The sequence below is a fragment of the Acomys minous genome (assembly GCF_964271855.1).
Source record: "Acomys minous genome assembly, chromosome: 6".
In the NCBI taxonomy this organism is placed as follows: Eukaryota; Metazoa; Chordata; class Mammalia; order Rodentia; family Muridae; genus Acomys; species Acomys minous.
Genome location: NC_140487.1, coordinates 72,023,877 through 72,048,930, shown reverse-complemented (window position 1 = coordinate 72,048,930; position 25,054 = coordinate 72,023,877). Strand labels below are relative to the sequence as shown.

At 40.8% G+C, this 25,054-nt stretch overlaps 1 protein-coding gene and 1 long non-coding RNA gene across 6 annotated transcripts in view; one reads left to right on the top strand and one right to left on the bottom strand.

Moving 5' to 3' along the window:
- Positions 1 to 25,054, top strand: part of NUP205 (nucleoporin 205) — a 68,373-nt gene that overhangs the window by 26,063 nt on the left and 17,256 nt on the right. For all 5 annotated transcript variants that reach the window (XM_084787622.1, XM_084787623.1, XM_084787625.1 and 2 more), the window contains exons 15-30: positions 468 to 677; positions 3,769 to 3,868; positions 4,543 to 4,680; positions 6,239 to 6,428; positions 7,955 to 8,075; positions 10,028 to 10,109; positions 10,371 to 10,535; positions 10,827 to 10,951; positions 14,846 to 14,960; positions 18,202 to 18,351; positions 19,378 to 19,449; positions 19,782 to 19,939; positions 20,437 to 20,517; positions 21,138 to 21,329; positions 22,074 to 22,341; positions 22,433 to 22,531. In XM_084787622.1, coding sequence (XP_084643748.1) covers positions 468 to 677; positions 3,769 to 3,868; positions 4,543 to 4,680; positions 6,239 to 6,428; positions 7,955 to 8,075; positions 10,028 to 10,109; positions 10,371 to 10,535; positions 10,827 to 10,951; positions 14,846 to 14,960; positions 18,202 to 18,351; positions 19,378 to 19,449; positions 19,782 to 19,939; positions 20,437 to 20,517; positions 21,138 to 21,329; positions 22,074 to 22,341; positions 22,433 to 22,531 — 2,266 coding nt within the window. The remainder of the gene's footprint in view (positions 1 to 467; positions 678 to 3,768; positions 3,869 to 4,542; positions 4,681 to 6,238; positions 6,429 to 7,954; positions 8,076 to 10,027; positions 10,110 to 10,370; positions 10,536 to 10,826; positions 10,952 to 14,845; positions 14,961 to 18,201; positions 18,352 to 19,377; positions 19,450 to 19,781; positions 19,940 to 20,436; positions 20,518 to 21,137; positions 21,330 to 22,073; positions 22,342 to 22,432; positions 22,532 to 25,054) is intronic.
- LOC311600658 lies at positions 4,336 to 4,487 on the bottom strand. Its single transcript, XR_014780306.1, has 2 exons — positions 4,425 to 4,487; positions 4,336 to 4,383 (listed from the first exon to the last, which is right to left on the bottom strand). It is a non-coding gene; the product is annotated as an uncharacterized lncRNA (long non-coding RNA).

Below are 25,054 nucleotides of genomic sequence, written 5' to 3'. Positions count from 1 at the left end.
TACTCTTTCCTTTCCTCTCTCTAAACACTTCCATATACTCCTCTTTGCTCAAATTCATCACCTTTTTTTATTAATTAGTGTTACATTCATATATGTATGTATGTATGTGTATGTGTGTGTACATATAATGTGTATATATGTATGTATATTCCTAAATATAACATGCTCAGTCTATATTAATGTCACTCCTATGTATAACCAGTTGGTATGCTGTCTCCCTTTTTTTAAAAGAAGCATGTAAAAATCTTTTATTTCAGGGTTGCCATAGTATGTGAAAATTTGAAATTCTTTTCACTCATTTAGATGGATTCATTTCAGTGTCTTTTCTGCCAGGTGGCAGAAAATGGTAGCATTTGTTCCTTTTCTGTGGTGGTAGGTCACTGCTAGAGACTTAGTATTGGCAAAATGCTTTCATTTCATAGTTAGTAATTTCATGTTGCTTATTTTCTTTCTTCTTTTCTTTGAAGGTTGAACTCAATGAAATAGAGTCTCGCTGTGAGGAGTACCCCCTGACCCGGGCCTTCTGCCAGCTGATCAGCACCCTGGTGGAGAGCTCCTTCCCCTCCAATCTGGGCGCTGGCCTGCGCCCTCCTGGCTTTGATCCTTACTTGCAGTTCCTCAGAGACTCTGTGTTTCTCCGATTCCGTACAAGAGCTTACCGGAGAGCAGCTGAAAAGGTTATTCACAGTAAACCATTTTCTCCTTTTAACTGTCACTTCTACCATCCAAGGTGTAAGGGGCTACAAATTCAGTTTGGCTTATGGAAGTTAGTTAAGTTCATAGTCCTAATTTTCTTATTCCTGCTTGGATTAATTCATGTATCTTACAAATAAATTTGGTCATGAAAATCAAGACACATTTTAATGATCAGTGGCAGGAGATTTCTGATAAGAATTCACAGTCAGTCCTTTAACACTTAGAGACACGATCTCACCAAGTCTTAATTGAGCAGGTTTACTAAAATTGAATTAAAACCTTTCCACCTTTGTTAGAAACACATGGGATGCTTTTAGCTGGGAATTCCATCAGTTCAAGCCTATCTACTTTTTTTTTTTTTTTAATCTTTTTTTTTAAAGATTTATTTATTTATTATTTTTTTATGTATACAGTGTTCTGCCTGCACGAACACCTGCAGGCCAGAAGAGGGCACCAGATCACAGTATAGATGGTTGTGAGCCACCATGTGGTTGCTGGGAATTGAACTCAGGATCTCTGGAGGAGCAGTCTAGTGCTCTTAACCTCTAAGCCATCTCTCCAGCCCAAGCCTATCTACTTCTATTAGCAGTTCTAGGTTGTGGATTATTTACCCAGAGGGAAGCTGGTATGAACTGGTGGACTTAGCTACCGTGGGTGAATGCTGAGGGCAGTGCTGTTTATGCACAGCTTGGCTCTATTCCTACACACCACTGAGCTCATTGTGTGTCCTCATTTTATGTAATTCTAGTATTACCTCGAGGCAGGTGCTATTAATGTTCCAATTTTACAGATGGAGGCTTAGCAAAGTTAAGGAACTTGCCTAAGTTCCAGGACCAGGATTTGAACCTAGGACTCTGTCTTCAGATCCAAGCTCATAACCACTAAGCTATGTAAGAGACCCTTCCAGGTTCTTATGTAGTTCACTTTAGTTTGTAGCATTGTTTATTATCTCACAGAATGTCCTTGAATATGGTTTATAGGAACATTTCTGCTTTATTGGTTTGCTGGGTTTTTTTTTTTTAGCTGTTGAATGTTTTGTTATATTAATGATTATAAAAATAATTCAGTTTATGCTAATATCGGACAATTCAGAGCATAAGAAATATCACCCCTTAACCTTGTTACAAAATGAAAAATAGTAATTTCTAGTCTTTTTTTTTTCTTTTTCTTGAACACATTTAAGTAACATTAGAAAGACTACTTTACAGTCTGGGTAATGGTGGCAGAAGACTTTAATCCCAGTACTTCAGGAGCCAGAGCCACATGGATCTCTGTGAGTTCGAGGCCAGCCTGATCTACTAAGCAGGTTTCAGGATAGCCAGGGCTACACAGAGAAACCCTGTCTCAAAAAAGAAAAAAAAAAACCCTTATGCTGTTTTGTATTCTTTGTCATATACCATCATGGAGATTTCTTTTTGGTTTTTCGAGACAGGGTCTCTCTGTGTAGCCTTCAGTATCCTGGACTCGCTTTGTAGACCAGGCTGGCCTTGAACTCACAGAGATCCAGCTGCCTCTGCCTCCCGAGTGCTGGGATTAAAAGAGGGCACCACCACCGCCTGGCAGAGATTTCAAGTAATTACGAAGTTTTACTTTTAAAAAGCTGGCTTGTAGATTGCTGCACAGAATCCATTCCTTGTATCTATCTGGGACAGTCTGATTCACTGTGTTTTTGTAATAATAGCAACCATGCTTCATAACACGTCACTTCAGACGAGCAGTGCATGCTGGATCATGACGGGGTTTTTTTGTTTTGTTTGTTTGTTTTGGTTTTTTGAGACAGGGTTTTTCTGTGTAGCCTTGGCTGTCCTGGTCTTGTTTTGCAGACCAGGCTGGCCTCGAACGAACTCAGAGATCCACCTGCCTCTCCCTCCTTGTGCTGGGACTACAGGCGTTGCCACTGTACCTGGCTAACAGTTTTTTGTTTTTATTTTTGTTTATTTAACAAAAATTTTTGACATTTTTTTTTGTACTTGTTTTAAATGTCCTATTTGCCCTTTCCTTATAAGGTCATAATGACTGGTGTTTGGAGCACTAGGCAGCCACGCTCTTCCCAGATACTTTTGCTCATATGACGCTGTCCCTACAACACTGCTGCTTTCTCTGCTACCACTATTTTATTTTCTCGAAAAGTTCTTGTCAGGTTTTAGAATGCTTTTTATTTGAAGTTTTCTTCAGTTTAACTTGGTAACTGTATCTTAACTGTATTTTCATGAAAACATGGCTTTGGGTTGAGATAAATACTCATGAGTATTAGAGGTAGTAGAATTCACATTCTTCAAATTTATTATGTGATAATGCCTTAGTCTTGAAAATTCAAAAAGGCCACAGTATTCCAAAACTTAGCCCTGATAAAATTGCATGCTTTAATGATTGTTTAAAAGCACCTGCTTGTAGTGTAAAGCCAGGTATTGCCAGACTTGGCAGTGGGGCTGCCGCTGTGCTGTGGTAGAGTAACGGTCTTGCATGTACAGCCGGAGCTCAGGCTGCAGCACCACAGAAGTAGTGAACTATGTAACAAAATACCCTGTGCGGTGATTTTAGAGCAGAGCTTAAACTTTGATGTGTATATATAGCTGGATATACGTGTTTTTTAAGTTTGTCTTTAACAATGAGATGATAATCATGTGCTCATTCGGGGCATTTTGACTGCAGTTGTTGGGCGGAGAGCCCTGGTCTGAGCGTGTTTGCCGCTGAGCCGTGTGATCTGAGGGATTCAGTCGCTGTGCTGAAGTTTGCACGAACTTCTTAGAGAAAATGTGAAATATTTGACTTTTAGAGAACTCTGGTATTGTGTAATTAAAGTGAACATGGCTAGATGCTAAATACCTAAAACTTGAAAATGAGCTCAAATTTTGGCTGTAGAGATACTTCTTAATATTTAAAAAAATATTTTTTTTTTCCTGGAAAATACCATCTGTTATGTTTGACAAAACGAAACAAAGTGAATTAAGATTGTTTTGCATAGATTAGTTGACAAGAGACTTCACGTCTTTTCTGGAGAGCAAAATAAAGGGAATAAAAGTTCCCACCTTGGGCTGTTGATTATTCCTGAAATACTTGTTTTTCCTCTAGTGGGAAGTTGCTGAGGTTGTCTTGGAAGTGTTTCATAAGCTGCTGAGAGATTATGAGCCTCAGCTGGAAGACTTCGTAGATCAGTTTGTGGAGCTGCAAGGTAATTTAATTCCATCCTTTTTCAAAGTATTTATGATTTAGTCATTAAAATACAAATGCAAGTTAAAATTTATGAGCTAAATTAGAATTTAATCTTTGTTTTATTGTTTTAATCATGTTCTGTTCAAGAGAGAAAATAGAATTTTACTGAGTAGAAGTTTAAGTACTCAGATTATAATTCCTTTGCTGGGTTCACTTGTTGATAGTGGGTTCTGGCTCCCATGTGCACATCAGAAATTCCCTTGTGGTTTTGCTACCTTATTGGTTTGTGTCTCTGGCTGTGATTTGAAGTTACATTTCACAAAACAAAGGGTGTAACAAAACTTGTAATTGAGGAGCCAGTAGTAAGGTGGCCATTAATCCTATAGGCAGTGGATCTGCAATAACCTCACTGACCCCTACATTCAATCCCTGGGATATATGGTGGAAGAGCACTGACTGCTGCAACTTGTTCTCTGAACACACACACACACACACACACACACACACACACACACACACACACACACACGACCACTGCAACCTGTTCTCTGAATAAACACACACACCACACACACACACACCCTGTTCTCTGAATAAACACACACACACACACACACACACACACACAAATACACAAATAAATAGTTTTAAGCCAATACTTATTCAGCATCTTTTGGACTGTGTCCTCTTTAGGAGAAGAAATTATAGCCTATAAGCCACCTGGCTTTAGTCTGATGTATCATCTTCTGAACGAGTCACCGATGTTGGAACTTGCCCTCAGTTTACTGGAAGAAGGAGTGAAGCAGCTCGATACCTATGGTCCCTTCCCTGGTATGTGCCTGAAAGCCTCTCTGCCTTCAGAGCTGTTGACAAGTTCATCTTTTGTGAGTGGGGAATGTATTGGGGATGATCTCTGAAGTTCTTTGGTGCTATAGGATCTTATTTAACAGTGCACTTTCAGTCAGTAGGAGTGAAAATAGACTGAAGTACAGAGACTTGCTCGTTCTGACTCTCTCTTTGCGGGGTCCTCTCAGGTAATTCAAGTGATCTTCATCGCTTTCACATCTTTAACATGCTAAGCTCTGAATCTGAAGTCATGGTACTTAGGAAAACATGTGCTACAGAGTCTGGCTCACAGTGTTCAGTGAACATCACTTCCTGTCATCGTCGTGACTGTTTGTTCCGTGCTTTCTATGCAGCTTCTTCGTAAAAGCGCAGCATATGTTTTGCCACACTTGATCTGCGCAGAAGCCCTCATGTGGCAGATCGTATTTCATTTTACAACACGACACACAAAGAGCTCACACTGAGAGCTGGGATTTGACCCTGGGCAGTTAAGCCCCGGAGCCCATGCTTCATACTGCTATGCTGTTTGGCCTCTAATGAGGCAGTGACCTAAAGTAGAAAAGCCAGGCTCTAAACTTTGCATTGTAACTATACAGTGCCCAGAGAAGAAGCTATAGAAAGAATTGGGCCAGCATGTCAAATCTGAAAGTTTGAGATTTTAGATGGTTCTTACTATATTTTTTGCTTCTTTATTTTCTTTAAAATAAACCTTTGTAAGGATTATTTTTATTCTATGTGTATAAATGGTTTGCCTGAATATATGTATATGTGCTGTGTGTGTGCCTGGTGCCTGTGGAGGCCAGGAGAAGGTGTCAGATTTTCTGCAATTGAAGTTTCAGTTGGTTGTGAGTTACTGTTTGGGTGCTGAGAAGCAACCCAGGTCTTCTGCAAGAGCCCTGAGTGCTCTTAACCACTGAGCTGCACTTCTGCTTACAAGTGCTTTTATTTTTATAATGATTATGTCTTACTTGAAGTTGAGTCCTCACTCTCAGCACTGTTGACAGTTTACTGATAATTCTTTGTTGTGGGTGCTGTACTCTATGTTGTAGGCTTCTGTCCACCAGGTGCCAGTTACACCTTCCTATTAGGAAGGATAAGAGTGTTTGTAGGAATTGTCAAATGCTCACTGGGGACAATTCACCCTACTCTGAGAGCCATTGCTCTAAAGCAGCGGTTCTCAACCTGTGGGTCATGACCCCTTAAGGGGTCACATCCTGGATACCCTCCTGGATATCAGATATTTACATTGCTATCCATAATAGTGGCAAAGCTACAGTCATGAAGTAGCGCGATAGCTTGCTGCTCAGCACAGCATGAGGACAGATGTTCCAGTGCAGCTGTGGGAGGAAGGTTGACAATGTTTGCCCTAACGGAAAAGGTACAGGGGAAGCTGATGTCTGAGGAGCCGAAGGCACAGAAGCAGCTGGTTTTCTATGGCTGAAGCTGCTGGGAAGGTGCTCTTAAAGCTTGTAGAAACCTAGACTTTTTGAGACTAAAGCTTTCTCTAAGTACATGTAGATTCTGACTTCATTTGTGGGTACAGGAAAGAAGCACCTGGAAAAAGCAGTTCAGCATTGCCTCGCGCTTCTCAATCTCACGCTGCAAAAGGAGAACCTTTTCATGGACCTTCTGAGAGAGAGTCAGCTGGCTCTCATCGTCTCGCCTCTGGAGCAGCTCTTGCAGGGAATTAACCCTAGGACGAAGAAGGCAGACAACGTGGTTAACATCGCCAGGTAAGTGACAAAGGTTACAGCAGAAGAGTGACAGAGAGCCAGACTAGCTTTTGTTTCTGTCTTGTAGTTGTTGTTGCATTTTTAATACATCACAGGGTATTAGCTTTGGCCTACTTTATTTTTATTTTTACTTTTATTTTTTATTTTTTGAGGCAGGGTTTCTTTGTATAGCGCTGGCTGTGCTGGAATTTGCTCTGTAGACCAGGCTGGTCTCAAACTCAGATATTCACCTGTCTCTGCATCTGAGTGCTGGGATTAAAGGTGTATGCTACCACTGCCCAGCACAGTTAGTATTTTTAAATAACCAACTATTTTAGGTAGTGGTAGAGTGGTTGCCCAGCATGGGAAAGGCTGCCTGGTTTTGGCCTACTTTAATCTTACTAAAGTCACTCCTTTGATTTTAATTACTCTGTGCCTTACTGTGTCTTTCCTTTTTTCTCTTCTTAGCTCATTCTATGCCCTAAAAGTTTCTAGTTATGAAATGAATAGTGTTTGTCTTCTGTAGGGAAACTAAGGGTTTGGGGAGGGGTTAGGGCACCACCTCTAGTCCTGTGTACATATATGGATACACACATGTGCATTTGCTAACATTCTGGTGGTTTGGTGTTTCATAGCTTGTAGAAACCGTGGCTGCTCACCCTCCTCAGCTTCATGTGGTGGTCTGTGGAGGTGCTTCTGTGAGTGACTCCTTTTGTGAGGACACAGTCTTGATGAACCCTTGTCTTAGTTATGGTTTAAATTGCTGTGATAAAACAATGATGGACATCAGGGAGGAACTTAAGGCAGAGATCTGGAGGTGGGACCTGACTCAGAGGCCTGGAGGGGATTTGTCCTGCTCCTTATGCCTTGCTCAGCTTCCTACAGCACCCAGCACCACCAGCCTGCCCAGAGAGATCTGCCCTCCCACATAAACAGTAATTAAGAAAACACCCCTGGCCTGCTCATGGGCAGTCTCCCAGGGACATCTTCTCAGCTGAGGTCTCCTTTTCCATATGACTCTAGTTTGTGTCAGGTTGACATTAAGTTAGCCAGCACAGTCCTCCTGAATCACCTTATCAGTACTTGATTTGCTGCATATGCAAAGTCTTTTTTTCCCCCGAATAGTCATTGTGGGGTAAGACTTTAATGTAGATATTTTGGAACGACATGATTCAGCTTGTGTCAGGTTTATTGTAGCTAGAAGAGAGACACCTTTTTTTTTTTGGTCAAGAAGTGTTATATGGGAGGTGACCCTTTGGCTTTACATTTTCTTTTAAGAGTTATTTTTAATTTGTCATGCATTTGCGTGTGCCAGCTTGTCTCTGTGCATCACATGCATACATGAGCCTGCGAGGTCAGAGATGAGGTTGGATCCTCTGGAGCTGGAGTTTGAGATACTTGTCAGCAGGTGTAGGTGCTGAGAGCCATCCTCTGCAGGAACAAGTGTGCTTAACCACGGGCCATCTCTCAAGCCCCTAAATTATCTTTATTGAGAACAGTGAGAAGCCAGGTTTGATTACATTGCCCTTCAATGTTTTATTCTGAAGGTATCTGTATCATGGGAACAGTAATCCTGAGTTGGCATTTGAAAGTGCGAAGATCCTCTGCTGTATCTCTTGCAATTCCAACATTCAGATCAAACTGGTTGGCGATTTCACACATGACCAGGTAACTGGTAGTATTGTTGGTGCTCTCTGGCAGTCACGCTGTCTGGATCAACTGTATTTTTGTTGGTAGAATGATTCTCTATAAGTAAGTGTATTTGTAAGGGATAGGTGAGAACTAGCCATGCACTTGACTTTGATTTGTCTTTGAGGTTAATATTTTTCATGGCATAGTCCCCTCTGCAGTGTGCTCTGTGTAGTATTTACACTCCAGATGTGACTATGTAGCCTACAAAATGGCTGTTACTTTGAGCATATGAAGTGATTGAGTTTGTAGTCAAATATCTGCTTGCTAAGCTAATTCCCTTTGTGTTGGGTATTAGTGAATGTAATTTACAAGTCATTTTTTCTTATTCCTGAGAGCATGTTGCTCCCGGGATCCTCCTGCCTCCACTTTTGGAGTAGTTGACACTATAAGCCTGTGTATATACTGCCTCAAATGCTCCTTTTTCTTCTGTTTTGTCTTGTTTTTTCAATCGAGGGTTTCTCTGTGTAGCCTTGGCTGTCCTGGACTTACTTTGTAGACCAGGCTGGCCTCAAGCTCAACAGTGATCTGCCTGCCTCTACCTCCCAAGTGCTGGCATTAAAGGTGTGCGCCACCATGCTTGGCTCCCTTTTCTTCTGTTCCTAATAGTTTTTGTTTCTCTTTCTCTTTTGAAATGGTGTTTTGTTGCCTTGGCTGGTTCAAGCTGTGCTTAAGAGGTCTCCCTCCCGATCCCGTTGGTGGATTCTGCTTTATAGCTGATCTGCTCTCCTCAGTGCATAGCCACAGCTGCATAAGTGCCCTTGTGATCTATAAAAATTTAGTGTTTATAGGAAGCTGTGATTAACTAAAATCGAGGCCTTTACTGGATCATCCTCAGCAGGGTTTTAAAACAGGAGCCATTTTGTTACTTTGGATCGGGGGAGGGGGTGAATATGCATGTACAAGTGGGTTTGGAGGTCAGAGGACAACTTAGAGGAGTCAGTTTCATCATTTACCACGTAGTTCATTATGCTCAGTAGCAGGTTCCCTCAACTCACTTAGTCATCTCATCAGCCCCCAGATCGTCATTGCCACGGTTTTTATACCATGACACCGTTTATACTGTGAGACTGGGTTTGCTGCCACTGTCAGCAGTGAGCTCTAGTAACAAATCAAAGTGACCTCACATCTTACAAGTGCTCTTGGAGTGAAGGCACCACCAAGGCTGAGGGCTACTGAGAGATGCAGGCGTGGCTTGTGTATTCTGGCTTTTCTTTTTTGAGAATGGGTCTGGCTGTGTGGTCCAGTCTGCCTTAGAACCTAAGGGTTTTCCTATGTCCTCTCCCTCTTGAGTGATGGGTTACAGATGTGAGTCACTGCTGAACTTTAAACTTAGTACAGTATTATTACTGATTGGAGCATATTACTTCCTGCCAGGTTTCTTTTCTCTTTCCCTTCGTCCCTTCTCTTTCTTTCTTTCCTTTTTTTTTTCAAGGCCGGGTCTCGTTATGTAACTTGGTTGGTCTGGGTGAAAGACTGCCCAGGCGAGTCTTAGAGAGTTCTGCATGCCACGGTGCCTGCTGCTGTAATTGTTTCTATAATGAGCTTATGTGTAGTAATCTCAATAATAAGTTTTCTTTTAATTAAAAACAACCAAAATCTGGGGGGTGGGAGCTGATTGAGATTTGTGATTAAATGCACTGACTGCTCTTCCAAAAGACCTGGGTTTAAGTGTCAGGTCCCACAATAGTGGTTCACAACTATCTGTAACTCCAGTTCCAGGGGCTCTAGAGCCTTCTGGTCTTGGTGCTCAGACATTCATCTAGGCAAAATACCCATGCACATAAAATTCAAAACCAAACAAGCCTGAAATCTACGTACTTGGAGCAGATTTTTGTTTTCAATGTTTGTAGATGCATTGTGTGTATCGTTTATTCTCTAATGTGTAGAAAGTTGTTGTTAACTTATCAGTTTTGTCTTTATGACGTCAGAGTGTGAGCCAGAAGCTGATGGCTGGATTTGTAGAGTGCTTGGATAGTGAAGACACAGAAGAATTTGTACGTGTAGAAGACGGTATGGCTCTGCTTACTTTATGTACATATATGGCTTAAAGAGGAAAATCTTGAAATTCTTAATTGTCTAGTGCTGATGTAAGGGAGATTGAAAATTTGCTAGAACAAATAAAGAAGAATTTTAAGATTGTTTAAGTCAAAGCAGTGAAATGGTCAATCAAGAATTAAGTAGATGTGGGGCTTCAAGTACATGCTACTTTAAAACTTGACATGCTTTCCTTTCATTGATTTATGATTTTGTTTTTTTGAATTCTGTATTTAGGCTCAGATTCTGAAAAGAAGTTAGCTGAAATCCGTCACGAAACGAGAATCCACATCTTGAATCTTCTCATCACATCTCTAGAACGCAATCCACCCAATCTTGCTCTTTACCTGTTGGGCTTTGAGTTGAAGAAACCCATCAGTACCACAAATCTACAAGACCCAGGTATAGCTTGTACCACACATGGGCATCTATTCTTACATGGTTGTTGGTATAAGTGGTCATTTTTTTGAGTACTGGGTACACTTAGAAAAAAAGACATGTGAAGGGTATTGTGGGTTAGAATTGAGGATCAAAGCTATTTAAACAGATTTAATGGATTGAGATTTGCCACTTCTCTGTATCAGTATTTGAAATCATGTTCACCGTTGAGCATGTATTTCTAAAATTAGACTTTGGTAAAGGAAGTCTTGGGTTTGTGATACAGAAGCCCTGTTTCCTTTTGGTTTCATGTAGGGGTGTTAGGCTGCCCTCGGACGTGCCTGCATGCCATCCTCAACATCCTGGAGAAAGGGACGGAAGAGAGAGCTGGCCCTGTGGCTGTGCAGGAGCATCCTCAGCTGGCTGAGCTGTGCTACCAGGTATGCAGTAGATACATACGCCTTGAGGAGCTGGGCACAGTGAGCCGCTGCGTCACGGATGGGAGCGCAGCAGCATAGACATGCTCCTTTAGTAGTTCCTCCAGTCTTTATGTACGGATAAAATCCATGAGGCATGAACACCCAAATCCTGTAGATCCAAAAATCCTCACAAAAATGAGTACGATTAGGTGTTTTGATGGATTTTACCAGTGGTGCTGTATTTAAAGTAGATCTTTGCGGGCATAGAATGGGCTTGGGTCAAAAGATCCCTGGTGTCCCTGGGCAGGCTGAGCTAGCTTGGGGATGCTGTGTCTCTCTTCTGCTGTTTTCTGTCTGAAATGGATTGCTGAGGCGTAGAGTGACAGGACAAGCAGCACCTTTGACGAAGCATGTAAAGAAAGAAGTCCTGCAGCCATGGGGATGGCAGGGCTCTGATGGGAGTGCTGATTTGCCTGAGAACGTTCCCATGCTTATGTCTTACTCATTTCACATGTATTTTAAGAACTGGACTTTATAATTCATAATGTAAAAGCGCTGTGATTCACATTTCATGGCTTAAACAGTAGGATTTTTCTCTTGGTGTAATGGAGACATTTGTGTTATTCTCATGTTTATCTAGTGATTTTCAATATTCACTTTTGTCCTTCGGTTTTCTAAACATTCACACTTCTTTGAATCTGAATTAAATCTTCCTTAATGAGCGATCGAGGTATGTTGAAGCTCATGTTACAGAATCTGCTATATATGCAGAAGCAATTGGAAAGCTTGTCATCTAGGCGAGGGTAGGTGGGGCTGAATGAGGCCAAGGTCAAGGCAAGGAGAAAAGGTGAGGGTGCTGTCTAACTGCATAACTGATTTGTGCTTGTTTAAGGAGTCTGGCTTACTGGATAGCAAGGGAGTACCAAAGCTGTCTGGAGACAGGCATCAATCTGCAGCAGAAATGTTCACTTTTTATTTTGTGTTCTCTATTTATGTGTGCATATTTATGTAATTGTATTCAGTACACAAATGTTTTTGTGTCCCTTTTAACCCTCTTATACTAATTTCTGTAGTCCCCTTTGGAAACATTTTCTGTGCTGTCAAAGTGTAATTTACATTTGCACTTTTCTATTCACTGTCCTTTTCACTGTTGTTTTGTGTTTTTCTTAAGAATATATTTCTAAGGCCAGCAAGATAGCTCGGGAGGTAAAAGCACTTCCCAGCAAACCTGACAGTTGAGTTCTGTCTCAGAACCCATGGTGGAAGGAGGCAACCAGCGGCACAAAGTTGTCCTCTGGCCTCTACTTGGCACTCATCCCCACACACATGCACATGTGAGCATGCACACACACACAAAACTAACAAGTAAACAACAAAAAATAAGCAATAATTTATTTGTGGGCCAGGAGTTGCAGTTATTTCTCACTCACTGTGGCATGTTTTTATAAGGTCAATGAATACTGAGCGGCTGACAACGGCTGACAATTCCTGGATTGCCTACTAGTGAAAGTTCAGATTCCTGCAATTCCCCAGTCCCAACCCATGACCTTTTATATGTGCATTTCCGTTAAAAGGATCTTACATGATATGCACTGATGCTCCATTGGTGTTCAGCTCAGTGGCACTTGCACTGTAATCAGGGCTATGTGAGCTTACTAACAAATAGTTTCTCTGAAGGCAATTGACTTCACAGCTTTCTTGGGCTTTAGAACTAAATAATAACACTTCAAACTCTGCTTAGTCCTGTTTCTTTAGAATTACATGCATATCAACTAGGGTGGGGGTCAGAGGACAATTGGGAGTCAGTTTTTCCTTTTACCCTATTAAGTGCTGGTGATTGAACTCAAGCTGTCAGGCTTGGTAACAGGTGCTTTTACATAATAAACCATCTCTCCAGCCCTTGGTCTGATTTAAGCAAAATTAAAAGATTAAAATAACAAAATGATACATACATATGACTCTGGCCAGACCTTGAGAAGGAATGTTGAGTGCAGTACGAGAGTTTGAAGATGAAGGAAGCATGAGGCCTTATTTGTGTTGAACAAGTCAGGTGGCAGGAACTTCACTGCACAGAAGAGTTTGAGCGTTGGTTTAAGGGTTATGATCAATTTTAGCATATGGCCATGCTGCCACATAGGGAATTGTGCCTGGTCTTTTTTTTTTTGGTTTGGGTTTTTCGAGACAGAGTTTCTCTGTGTAGCCCTGGCTGTCCTAGAACTCACTCTGTAGACCAGGCTGACTCAAACTCAAGAGGGATCTGGCTGCTTCTGCCTCTGCCTCTTGAGTGCTAAGATCAAAGGTGTACACCCACACCACTAGTTTTTTTTTTTTAAACATATTTTTAGGAGACATATTTGTCCAGACTAGATTTCAGACTTGTAGGCTCAAGCTGTCTGTCTTCTCCAGCTTTCAAAAAAGCTGGCACTGTGGGGACTCAGCCACCACAGCTGGCGTAATTATTGTTTCCTACTGAGAACAGATGCATTCTTGGTTTATGATGAGTGATTTTCACATCTGTGCCATTTTGTCTATTTATATATTTATGATAGTTATGTGCATAATGGAGATCTTTCTATGTTTGTTAGATCTATTCAGATTTTCTTTGTTTGATATAAATGCTCCCCCTCATATTTACTGTTTTTGTTAAAGTTGTATTTAGACTTTGTATTTGTAACATAGTGAAATTTGCAAATCTTTGTGGTTTTTTTATAGTGATTGTTTGAATTCTACTAAGTTTTAGTATTCTTTTGAAGTTGAGATAAAATAATTGTGATTTTTCAGAAGTGACTACCATGTAATACTACTACTAACTAAAATACTAAAACTTAATTAATTTTATGTATGTATTAATACATAATGTTTAGGGGCTGGGGAGATGGCTCAGAGGTTAAGAGCACTTCCAAACGTCTTGAGTTCAATTCCCAATAACCACATGGTGGCTCACAGCCATCTACAATGAGATCTAGTGCCCTCTTCTGGCCTGTAGGCACACATGCAGGCAGAATACTCTATAAATAAGTAAGTTCAAGATTTAGTCCTGTCATATAAAACTTAATTTTATATTGATTGCAGGGTCTTGCTATGTAACCTAGGCTGGCCTTGAGCTCATTATTAGCCTGTGTCAGCCTCCTTAGTTCTGGAATTATAGGCCATGTCTGGCAATGTCAGTCCTTTGAGCCATGCTTCAGCGTGTTTTGAGATGGTACACCGAGGACCTGGATATACAAACCTCAGTTTATGGGGCTGGGGGGGGTGGCTCACCCACTAAGAGCTCTGGCTGCTCCTGCAGAGGTCCTGAATTCAATTCCCAGCCCACATGGTGTCTCACAACCATCTATGACAGAATCTGGTGCTCTCTCTTAGCAGACAGGTGTACATTATATAGATAGAGGACTCATATAAATAAATAAATAATTCTTTTTTAAAAATCTAAGCTACTTGGGCACACACCTTTAATCCTAGTGCTTGGGAGATAGAGGCAGGCAGATCTCTGTGAATTTGAGGCTAGCCTGGGCAACAAAGTGAGTCTAAGACCTCCAGGACTACAAGAGAAACCCTGCCTTGAAAAACCAAACCAAAAAAAAGAAGAAAAAAAAATCTAAGCTTGTATTTATTTGATATATGTGATTATTCACTTGCTTGGGTTATTGATACATCTTAAATTTTTTGATGCATCTTAATTTTTACACTCATATTTTGTTATCTTTTTTGTTTGGTTGGTTTGGTTTGATTTGTTTTTTTTCGGGACAGGGTTTCTCTGTGTAGCCTTGGCTGTCTGGACTCAACTCTGGAACCCACAGAGATCTGCCTGCCTCTGCCTCTCTGAGTGCTGGGATTACAAGCATGCACTACCACCTGGACTATTTTGTTATTTTAACCACTACAAAAATAACTGATTTTCTTTTCTTTCATTAGGTGATATATCAGTTATGTGCATGCTCAGATACATCTGGTCCTACCATGAGGTATTTAAGAACCAGCCAGGATTTCTTGTTTTCCCAGTTGCAACATCTACCTTTCTCAAACAAAGGTAAGGCATCAGATTGCTTTATTACAGATTGAGAAGCCTTTGTTTCAGAATTTGAATATTTGATTGATAGTATCTTTCTGTGGATCTGGGATTGGACTTGAAGGTACTCTGCCTCTGATGGGATTACAGGCATATATCAATATGCCCCCTCCAATCCCTTTTGATTTTGGAGTATTTCTTACATTTGAGGTGTTTTGAGGATTGTACTCAGTTCTAAACATGAAGTTCATTTGTGTCCGTAAACCTTACAGGGATAGCCTCAAGTTAACTTTGCCCTATGTTTTTAGTGTGCCTTCATTTTGCCTGCAACCTGTCATGTGAGGTCGGATGTAGCTCGTACATTAGTGGTATTGTGTGGGCACTTTATATTGGGGTCTGGAACATCTTGGGTTTTGTGTTTACGGCTTAGAATTGGTTAAATTGTGTAACCAGTGTATACATTGGTATTACTTGGCTTTGTTTATGCACATTTCAGGGCTGCAGGTATTGTGGGCTTTCTCATCGCATTTGTTACATTGCTGCTGTTACTTTGGATGCCTTTGTAATTTGTTTTTACTTTTAGTGTAAAATGACACAAGCAGAATTTGAATGAGGGAATTTGGTTCTAAAGGTTGTCTTAGAGGGTAAGGAGAGTCTCTGAAATTAGTGTGTGTGTGTGTGTGTGTGTGTGTGTGTGTTATGTTATATATGTGAGGGTATGCACATGCCACAGTACACACGCAGAGGCCAGAAAACAGCTTTGTGGAGTCTGCTCTCTCCTTCCACTTCTAAGGATTGAACTCGGGCCATCAGGCTTGTTTGTGTGCAGGCACTTTTACTTCAAAGACATCTTATCTTGTCTGTTTGTGAAAGTTACTCAGAGAAATTTCTGGTTTATGTTAGTGTCATATATATTTGAAACTAATCTAATTGTCTTGAAATAAAACTTTGAAAAGTAATTTTTGAGGAAATTATAAATCTAGTTTATTGACATAACTAAGAACTGTTCTTGCCTAATTTAAGTTTTATCAAGATTGTTTTTCTTTTAAATAAAAAGAAAACTATGTATTTTTAAATGTTTCTGTTTTTCCTATATGTATATCTGTGTACCATGTATATGTATGCTTAGTCTACTAAGGCTCCCCAGCCTCTTTATTTTATTCATTTATTTATTTTTTGTTTGCTTGCTTGCTCCTTTCTCCTCCCCTCCCCCCTTTTCTTTTGTCAGTGTTTCTCTGTGTAGCCCTGGCTGTCCTAACTTGTTCTGTAGCCCAGGTGGTTTCAAGCTCAGAGATCAACCCGCCCCTGCCTAAGTGTTGGAGTTAAAGGCACACGCCACTACGTCTGGCTCTTTATTTTCTTTTTGGTTAACTATTTACAAACTTTTTCCTATGCTTGCTTGTGTTACTCTCTTACACATATAGTAGAACTTACTGTTTATTATTATGCTTTGCATAACTGCCTGCCTTAGAGGTTGAAAGACAACTTTGAAGTGTTGGATCTCTCCCTTTACCATGTGGGCCGCAGGGATCAGTGTCAGGCAGTCAGGCTTGGTACAAGTACCCGTATATGATGAGCCACTTCACAGCCTTTACTTAACTTTTGACAGCTTTTGGGATTTATGTTATGGCCAAACCAAGGATGTCTTGAATACGTGAGCTCAGATCATTTTCCACTGCCTTAACCTCCTGAGTAGCTGGACCCATAACCAGCACCACAATATAGGCCTGAAACTTACCTTACGCCATCAAAGTTTTGAAATAAAGACATTTTGTTTATATAACAACATTAGAGAAACTTTAAAATTTTATACACAAGTACTACAAAAGAATAGTCATTGTCTAGCTTGTGATATATGTATTGTAAGAATTGACTTAGCTTGGCCTGTCTTAGGGTGTCTGTTGTTGTGATAAATACTATGACCAAAAATATCTTGGGGAATAAAGGGTTTGTTTTATCTTATTAGCCTCAGATCATACTCCATTTCTGAGGCAAATCAGGGCAGAAGCCCCAGGTAAGCGTTTGGAAGCAGGAGCCCAAGCAGAAACCTCACAAAGTGCTGAAGACTGTCTGGCTCCCTGTGGCTTGCTCACCTGCTTTTATACACATGTAGGACCAGGAGCTCAGGGGTGGTATCACCCACAATAGGCTGGGCCCTCCCACATCAGTCTCTAATTAAGAAAATGCCTCACATGCTTGTCTACAGCCTGCTTTTATGGAAGCAGGTCCTCAATTGAGGTTCCTTCTCAAATAACTCTAGCCTGGGTCAAGTTGGCAAAAAGACCAACCAGGGCAGACTGAGATTGTTAATATTAATGTTTATGTTGTCATCATTTAGGACGTCAAAACATAGGACCCACCAAGCATCAAAATAATACTGAGCCAGGAATGGTTGTGCATTGCCTGTAATCCAGATGAGCACTTGGGAGCCTGAGGCAGGGGGACTGTGTTTGAGACTTGCACTTGGTCATAGTGCAAGACTATCTTAAAACAATAACACAGAATTTGAAAACTACTTTTTTGAAAGATTTATTTTTAGATTTTGTGTATGTGTGTTTATATGCACCATGTACCTGCAAGGAGCCTGGGAAGAGAACAGCAGATCCCATGGAACGTTGTCATAGCTGCTGGGGATTAAACTGTGGTCCTCTGCATGAGTGGGAACGTCTCTTAACCACGGAGCCGTCTCCCCAACCCTTTTAAATTTCTTTTATATATGTGATTTATAGCCCTAATTATATGCCAAGGCAGGAGCTCTACCAACTATCTTATCATATGTCATAAAATGTTATAATGCAAGCTTAAGTATGTATTTTATGGAGTAAAAGTTATGTTTTTAATAAATTGTTATGTATTTGAAAATTACTTTTAAAACAAAATACAAAGTGACATTGACATTAAATTGTGGCAGGCTTATAAGATCTTTGTGATATTACTCTGGCAATAAGTGTTTTTCTTTTGAGACAGTGTCTCATTGTGTATCTCTGGCTGGCCTGGAATTCGCAGACATCCTTTGTTACCTGACTGCTGGGATTAAAGGCAGGAACCACAACTGCACTAATAAAAATGTTATTGTTCTCTTCATCCTTCATAACTGCTTTTTCCTGGTATCTGTCTTTTTCATGATTTTATGTTCTGAATATGAAGTTACTATGATGCAGAATTACTGACTTCATTTCATGAGGAAGTATCTAATGATTTATAGAATTTCTGACCCTGTGTTAGAAGTATGGGACATGACCTGTATTTGTTTAACTTCTAGAATATGAAATCGCTATGCTGAACCAGATGTCGTGGCTTATGAAGACCGCCTCTATAGAGCTCAGAGTGACCTCCCTGAATCGACAGCGCTCACACACACAGAGGCTCCTGCACCTCTTACTGGACGACATGCCAGTGAAGCCGTACTCGGGTGAGCACCGAGGAGGGCGCCTCACGCTTAGGATGAGACTTAACAAAACCGGTTCTTCCCAGCCTTAGTGTGTTTATCCTTAAACTAAGCAACTAAGTTTCATTCCTTCTCAAGTCTCTGATGAGGTTGAAGACCAGATAGTTTAGTCTTACAATTAACCTTAGCTGTGTAGGGGTTAAGGTGTTTTAGGTCTAGATAGAGGTTTTGAGTTGGAAGAGATGAGGTATAATAGATACTGATTCTCATTCAGAATTTTAGACTCACGAAGATAGGAAAGATGTTGTCTACAAGGATGCCAAATGCAACTAACAAATACCTTGACTGTAACGTTCATACGATCCCTGATGTTTTCGCTATATGTAGTTTCTCTACTTACGTGTAATAATATGAATGTATATGCAAAAAAAAAAAAACCCACACAAAATTTAAAATTGTCCTTTGGCCGGGTATGGTGGCATACACTCTAAGTTCTAACACTTGGGAGGCAGGGGCAGGTGATCTGTGAGTTTGAGGCCAGACTGATCTATATAGTGAGTTCCAGGAAAGCCAGGACTATGTAGAGAGGTCCTGTTTCAAAAAACAAAAGACTTGCAATTCAAAGCAAACAAATAAAACCCAAAATTGTCTGCTGATATCATTTTATTTTCCTCTTAATGCATTTGCAGTATAGTCACATACAAAACAGTGAAGCTTATGACACTGAGGCAGCAGAGCCCTTTCAATATACGTGTGTTACACATGCATATTAAACATAAGCTTCTTTTTAATCATCTCCTTAGTATGATGAGGTCTTGCCAGCTTTGAAATTATAATTATCCTCTGCCACGTTATGAATAGGGCCCATCGGGATGGAGAGAGTTAGATGAACACTGCTGGTGCGTCCTTGCCATTCTTTCATCTTAATTGTCCATTTACAAAAGGCTCTTTGACCCAGAAACAAAATGCTTTATGTTTGCCATCTCCAAGTAAATGCAATTTTAAAACTGCTTTTCTTTTTCTGACCTATTGCTCTTGGTGCTCCAACAGATGGTGAAGGAGGAATAGAAGATGAAAATAGGTCCGTCTCTGGGTTCCTCCATTTTGACACTGCCACAAAAGGTGACACCCTTGGAATTGTAGTATGTTATAGACATGACACTGCTTAAAATGGCAGGGTAACTTACTGGTATCTGTAGATTCTGGGCTTACATAGAAAAGCTACATAAAGGATTATTTATTGTCAATAGTTAAAGGTTTATGAAACAAAGAGAGAGAGAGAGAGAGAGAGAGAGAGAGAGAGGGATCTGAATGAGTGGCTGTATCAGAAATAAGTCAGCTTTAGATTTCAGCAGGGCCTCTGGTTTCAGAGCAGGGCACGCTAATGAGCTAAGTAAGGTGGTTATTCTTCTCTTTGATGCCTCAAATACAGCCTATTTACTTCTTGTTTCTAGTACGTCGAAAAATTCTGAGTATTCTTGACTCTATTGACTTCAGTCAGGAGATTCCTGAGCCTTTGCAGCTGGATTTTTTTGACCGTGCTCAGATTGAGCAAGTCATTGCCAACTGTGAGCACAAGAATTTACAGGGGCAGACGATCTGCAATGTCAAGGTGAGGGCTACTTAAAGAGCCTGCAGTAACAGTGGTTTATACGTGTAGCTGTCAGAAAAATGAACCTCTGTGTGTGTGTGTTCAGTAACATACATATGTATGTGTGTATATATATGGGCTGTTTTGTCTACATCGAAGAAATAAAACTCAATAAATACTCCCTACTTTCTTTAAAAAGCTTTCCCATCAACTTCCTTTAGAAAATTTCCTACCCAGCTAGGACTATGGAATGTTTTTCACTGTTTAGTTCTCCTCCAGGTAAATGTTAACATTCTCAGTAAAATGAGGATCTTAAGGCACCTGGCATTCAGTTACTGCCCCTGAGCCCATAGGGAGAGGGGTGGCCAATGTTTGTGTGTACAAGCTGGACCATGCGATTATTACATTGTGTGCAGAGATTCCGGGACTGTTCCAGTAGGGTGAGTTGTAGTAATTGCTATGTATTATTCTACCAGCATCTGATGATACTGTTTTTCTCTTTTTCACTAATTACTTAGCTTCTTCATAGGGTTCTTGTAGCTGAAGTCAATGCTCTTCAGGGTATGGCAGCTATAGGACAGAGGCCCCTGCTGATGGAGGTAAGCTCTGCGGTAGTCTGACACTTTCAGCTGTTTGTGCTACTTAAGTTGCTTGCTTAAAAGGCATATGCAGTTGATAAAGTACTTGTTTATTAAGTGTTCATGGAGGGCTAGAGAGGTGGCTCAGTGCTGTCAAGCCAGACAACTGGAGTTTGATCTTCAGAACCACAAGAAATGACTCATGGAAGTTGTCTGCTGATCCCTATGCATTTCCTATGATGCGCACACATTAAATTAAATTAAACTTTCGTAGAATGTTTTGTGGTTTCATAATTTTGGGGGTATTTTAAAAAGTTGCACAATAAAGTAAATAAATGTAATTTAAGTGTTTTCTGAATAGCTGACTATTTTGTTTGTTTGTTTGTTTGTTTGTTTTTGTTTTTTGAGATAAGAGTTTCTCTGTGTAGCCCTGGCTGTCCTGGACTGCTTTGTAGACCAGGCTGGCCTCAAACTCACAGAGATCTGCTTGCCTCTGCCTCTGCCTCCTAAAGTGCTGGGATTAAAGGTGTGCACCACCATGCCTGGATCCTGAATAGCTGACGGTTAAAAATGGGAAATTGTTTAATAAAATATGTATTATTGCCCCGAGTATTAACCTGTCTCAATATTTATGGCTTTAGGAAATCAGCACCATTCTTCAGTATGTTGTAGGAAGAAACAAGTTGCTGCAGTGTCTTCATGCAAAGTGGCATGCGCTGGAGTCCTGGAGGCAGCTGGTAGAAATCATATTGACAGCTTGTCCTCAGGAGCTCATTCAGGCCGAAGATCGACAGCTGATTATTCGTGACATTTTACAAGATGTGCATGATAAGGTGATTTCCTTCCTAAGTTACTTTAATGTGTGAATATATGGCTTAGGTATATACATTTGCCTTTAAGCAAATATGCTATCCTTTTTTTTTTTTAATTTTAGATCAGAAACAAAGTAGAGTTTATAATACTGATGTGAAAAGTTTCCTTGAGAAAGATTTACTCTGTACAGTAAGAGCTATGAGCTAGAATGTTTCAGAGTCATCCAGTTAGACATAGGTAGGTCCTGTCTCAGAACTACTGAGTATCCTAGTGGTGAATAAAAACAAGCTTTCATGGGATGCTATGCATGTGTATTTCACAGCAAAAAACATCTGCATGACATTCTGATAAGAGTTAGTTAGGTTACACCTGTGGCTTTGGCTGTTCCAGAACTGACTCTCTAGACCAGACTGGTCTTGAACTCACAGGGATCCGCCTGCCTCTGCCTTTGGAGTGCTGGGATTAAAGGTGCGTGTCAGCCCACCTGCCTTAGTTCTTCCAGTTCTTTTTTTGAGGAGCGGGTGGTAGTTGGAGACAGGGTTTCACTGTGTAGCCTTGGCTGTCCTGGACTCCCTTTGTAGACCAGGCTGGCTCACAGAGGTCCGCCTGCCTCTGCCTCCTAAAGTGCTGGAATTAAAGGCATGCACCACTACTGCCAGGCAGTTCTTACATTCTTAAGGTAGTTGAAGAGCCTTATGCAGTGAGACTTGTTAACAGTTTTCAGGCGAGCTGGATCTCACTCTGATGCCCCTGTGTACTTTAAGGTACTGGACGATGAAGCAGCACAGGAGTTAATGCCCGTGGTTGCCGGCGCAGTGTTCACCCTGACCGCTCACCTGAGCCAGGCCGTCCGCACAGAGCAGAAGCCGCCGCTGGTCTCAGGCCCTGGAGAAGCGCATTATGCTTTCATGCTGGACGGTTCTCTCACCTCGCCTCCAGCAGCAGAGCGCCGGCCGCTGGGGTTTGCTTCTATTGGAGATTCTTCGCTTCACATCATATTGAAGAAACTATTAGACTTTATTCTGAAGACAGGTTTTCCATCTATGTTTTCTAAACATTGTTGCTTTGTTCTAACTTTGATTGAGAAGGAAGGTGTCACTTGACTGCATGTCTTTGTCTTTAGGTGGTGGCTTCCAGCGTGTAAGGACTCACCTGTACGGCTCTTTGCTTTACTACTTACAGATTGCCCAGAGACCAGATGAGCCAGACACATTAGAAGCCGGTAAAGTTAAACTAATTTCTAGTCTTTTCTGTTTTTAAAGATGGTAACTTCAGCTGGGCCTGGTGGCGCACACCTTTAATCCCAGCCCACAGAAAGCACAGGCAGGTGGATCTTTGTGACTTCAAGGCTAGCCTGGTCTACAATGTGAGCCTGGACAGCCGGGGCTTTGTTACACAGAGAAACCCTGTCTCAAAAACAAAACAAAACAAAAACAAACAAACAAACAAAAAAGATATCTTCAGAACTCACAATCATTTCTCCATCTTTTGCCTCAGCACAACTACAGTTAGATTGCTGTAAAGCTGAGGATAGATGTTTAGTTTTATATAGTTGAGCTGCCGTGTACTTACCATCTGTGGAGTTGGATACTACCTCTTCTTACACCACCGTACGCATCCACCGGTGTCCTACAAAGTGGCTGTTGTTCTAGAGTAAGGATGTAACATTTAAACAATTTTCTTATTCATAAGCTTAAAAATTCTAATACTTTACTATCACAAAATGCTGCATAAAAAATCTCATATATATCTACGTTTTAAGGAGATTTGTGGTAGCGAAGCAGTATGCAGCTTTATTTTAATAGGTTGTTTTAATGGCCATCTAAAAATTGTCTGACCAGTACAGATGTTCATCTGTAGTGTATATGTATTTTATACCAGTGTGTGAAGGTGGTTTGGATAAAGTCAAGGTAGGACTTCTTCATTGAAAGGAAATCAGGGTTAGTTAAGATGGCTCAGCAGTTAAGAACACTTGCTGATTTTTACAGAGGATGGGAGTTAGGATTCTAGTACCCATGTGAGCTCTGAGGGGTCCAGTCTCTCCTGGCCTTCACGGACACCTGCACACGCCCATACACAGACACATATACATTTAAAAGGAAGACATATTTAAAACACTGAGCTGAACACAGTGGCACATTTCTGAAATCCTGCTCTACAGGACTAAGCATGAAATTACTTTCAAACAAAATTACTGCTTTACTGGAACATTTAGAAGATTGACATGGAATTTGCTAATTTTCTTTTTTTGAGAAAGATTTTTGTCTATATTCTATCTGATCCTTCTTAGCCAAACTGTATGTTTAAATTACCTTCGTAATGGATATTTTCATTGTTAGTTTTGTTTCAATTAAAACTGTTTTGCCCTTTATTTTTAGTAATAAGTATTTAAGCTAAACTCTGGTAAGAGCGTGTCGGTGGCATTGTCTCATGATGGGCCTTCTCTGTGCTCTCCTTGTGGTTGTCTGTGTTTTGAGTGTGCCTTCTCTTACACTATCTTTGTGGTGATGACCATTCAATGCCTGGTGCCTCAGAAGATAACAGTGGTAGGTGTAGAGAGCTGCTTGATGTGTGTGCATATATATTTTCTTTATTTTATGCGTTTGGAGGTTTTGCCTGGATGTGTGTCTGTGCACAATGTGTCTGAGACCAGAAGAAGGCGCCATATCCCTTGGAAATGATGTTATGTATGGTTGCAGTAGGAATCAACTCAGGTCCTCTGAAGAGTAGCCCGTGCTCTTAACCACTGAGCCACCTGTACAGCCCCTGTGGGAAACATTTTTAAGGTCAAGAAAAAAAATAATTAAAAAGTCTTTGGAGCAGCCGGGCGTGGTGGTACACACCTTTAATCCCAGCACGCAGGAGGCAGAGGCAGGTGGATCTCTGTGAGTTCAAGGCCAGCTTGGTCTACAAAGTGACTCCAGGATAGCCAAGGCTACACAGAGACACCCTGTCTCCTCTCAGGGGGGAAAAAGAATCTTTAGAGCAATCAAGCTTTTTAAAAAAGATGATGATGATGATGATGATGATGATGATGATGATGATGATGGGGGAAAAAGAATCTTTAGAGCAATCAAGCTTTTTAAAAAAGATGATGATGATGATGATGATGATGATGATGATAATGATAATAATAATAGTAAACAATGACGATGATGATGACTACTTACTCCCACCAACTCTCACAGTTTTCTCTTAAATATTTTTCACATTCTTTTAGTCAAAGTGTCAAGTATTGTTTAACCACTAGATGGAAGTCTGTGCCACACTTAGAGTAGTCATCAAGATGACAGTTTATTTCTCTGTGTATTGGGTCTCCGTATAGCCCAGGCTAGCTGCAGACTTTGTCCTGTGCTGTGACCACAAGTGTGTGATGTGTGCCTGGTTAAGATGGTTCAGTGCTGTGCATGCTGGCCCACGTCTTTAATTCCAGTTCTCTGGAGCCTGACGTGCGCAGATCTCTCTGAGTTGGAGGCCAGCCTTATCTACAAAGCAAGTTTCAGGACATTCAGGCCTGTTACACAGAGAAACCCTGCCTGGAAAAACAAACAAAACAAAAAATGACCTCTCTTCCCCCACAAAAAGATTTTAGATCAGACACTGCTACAGCGTTAGGAAAATCATGAAATTGCTTTGAAGAAAAACTTGCTTTATTTGATTATAAGTTTTGTAAGGTTTGCGTGACTCAATGAAATATATGTTCACACACTGCATAATATTTTTAAGTTTTAAGTGATGAGATTTT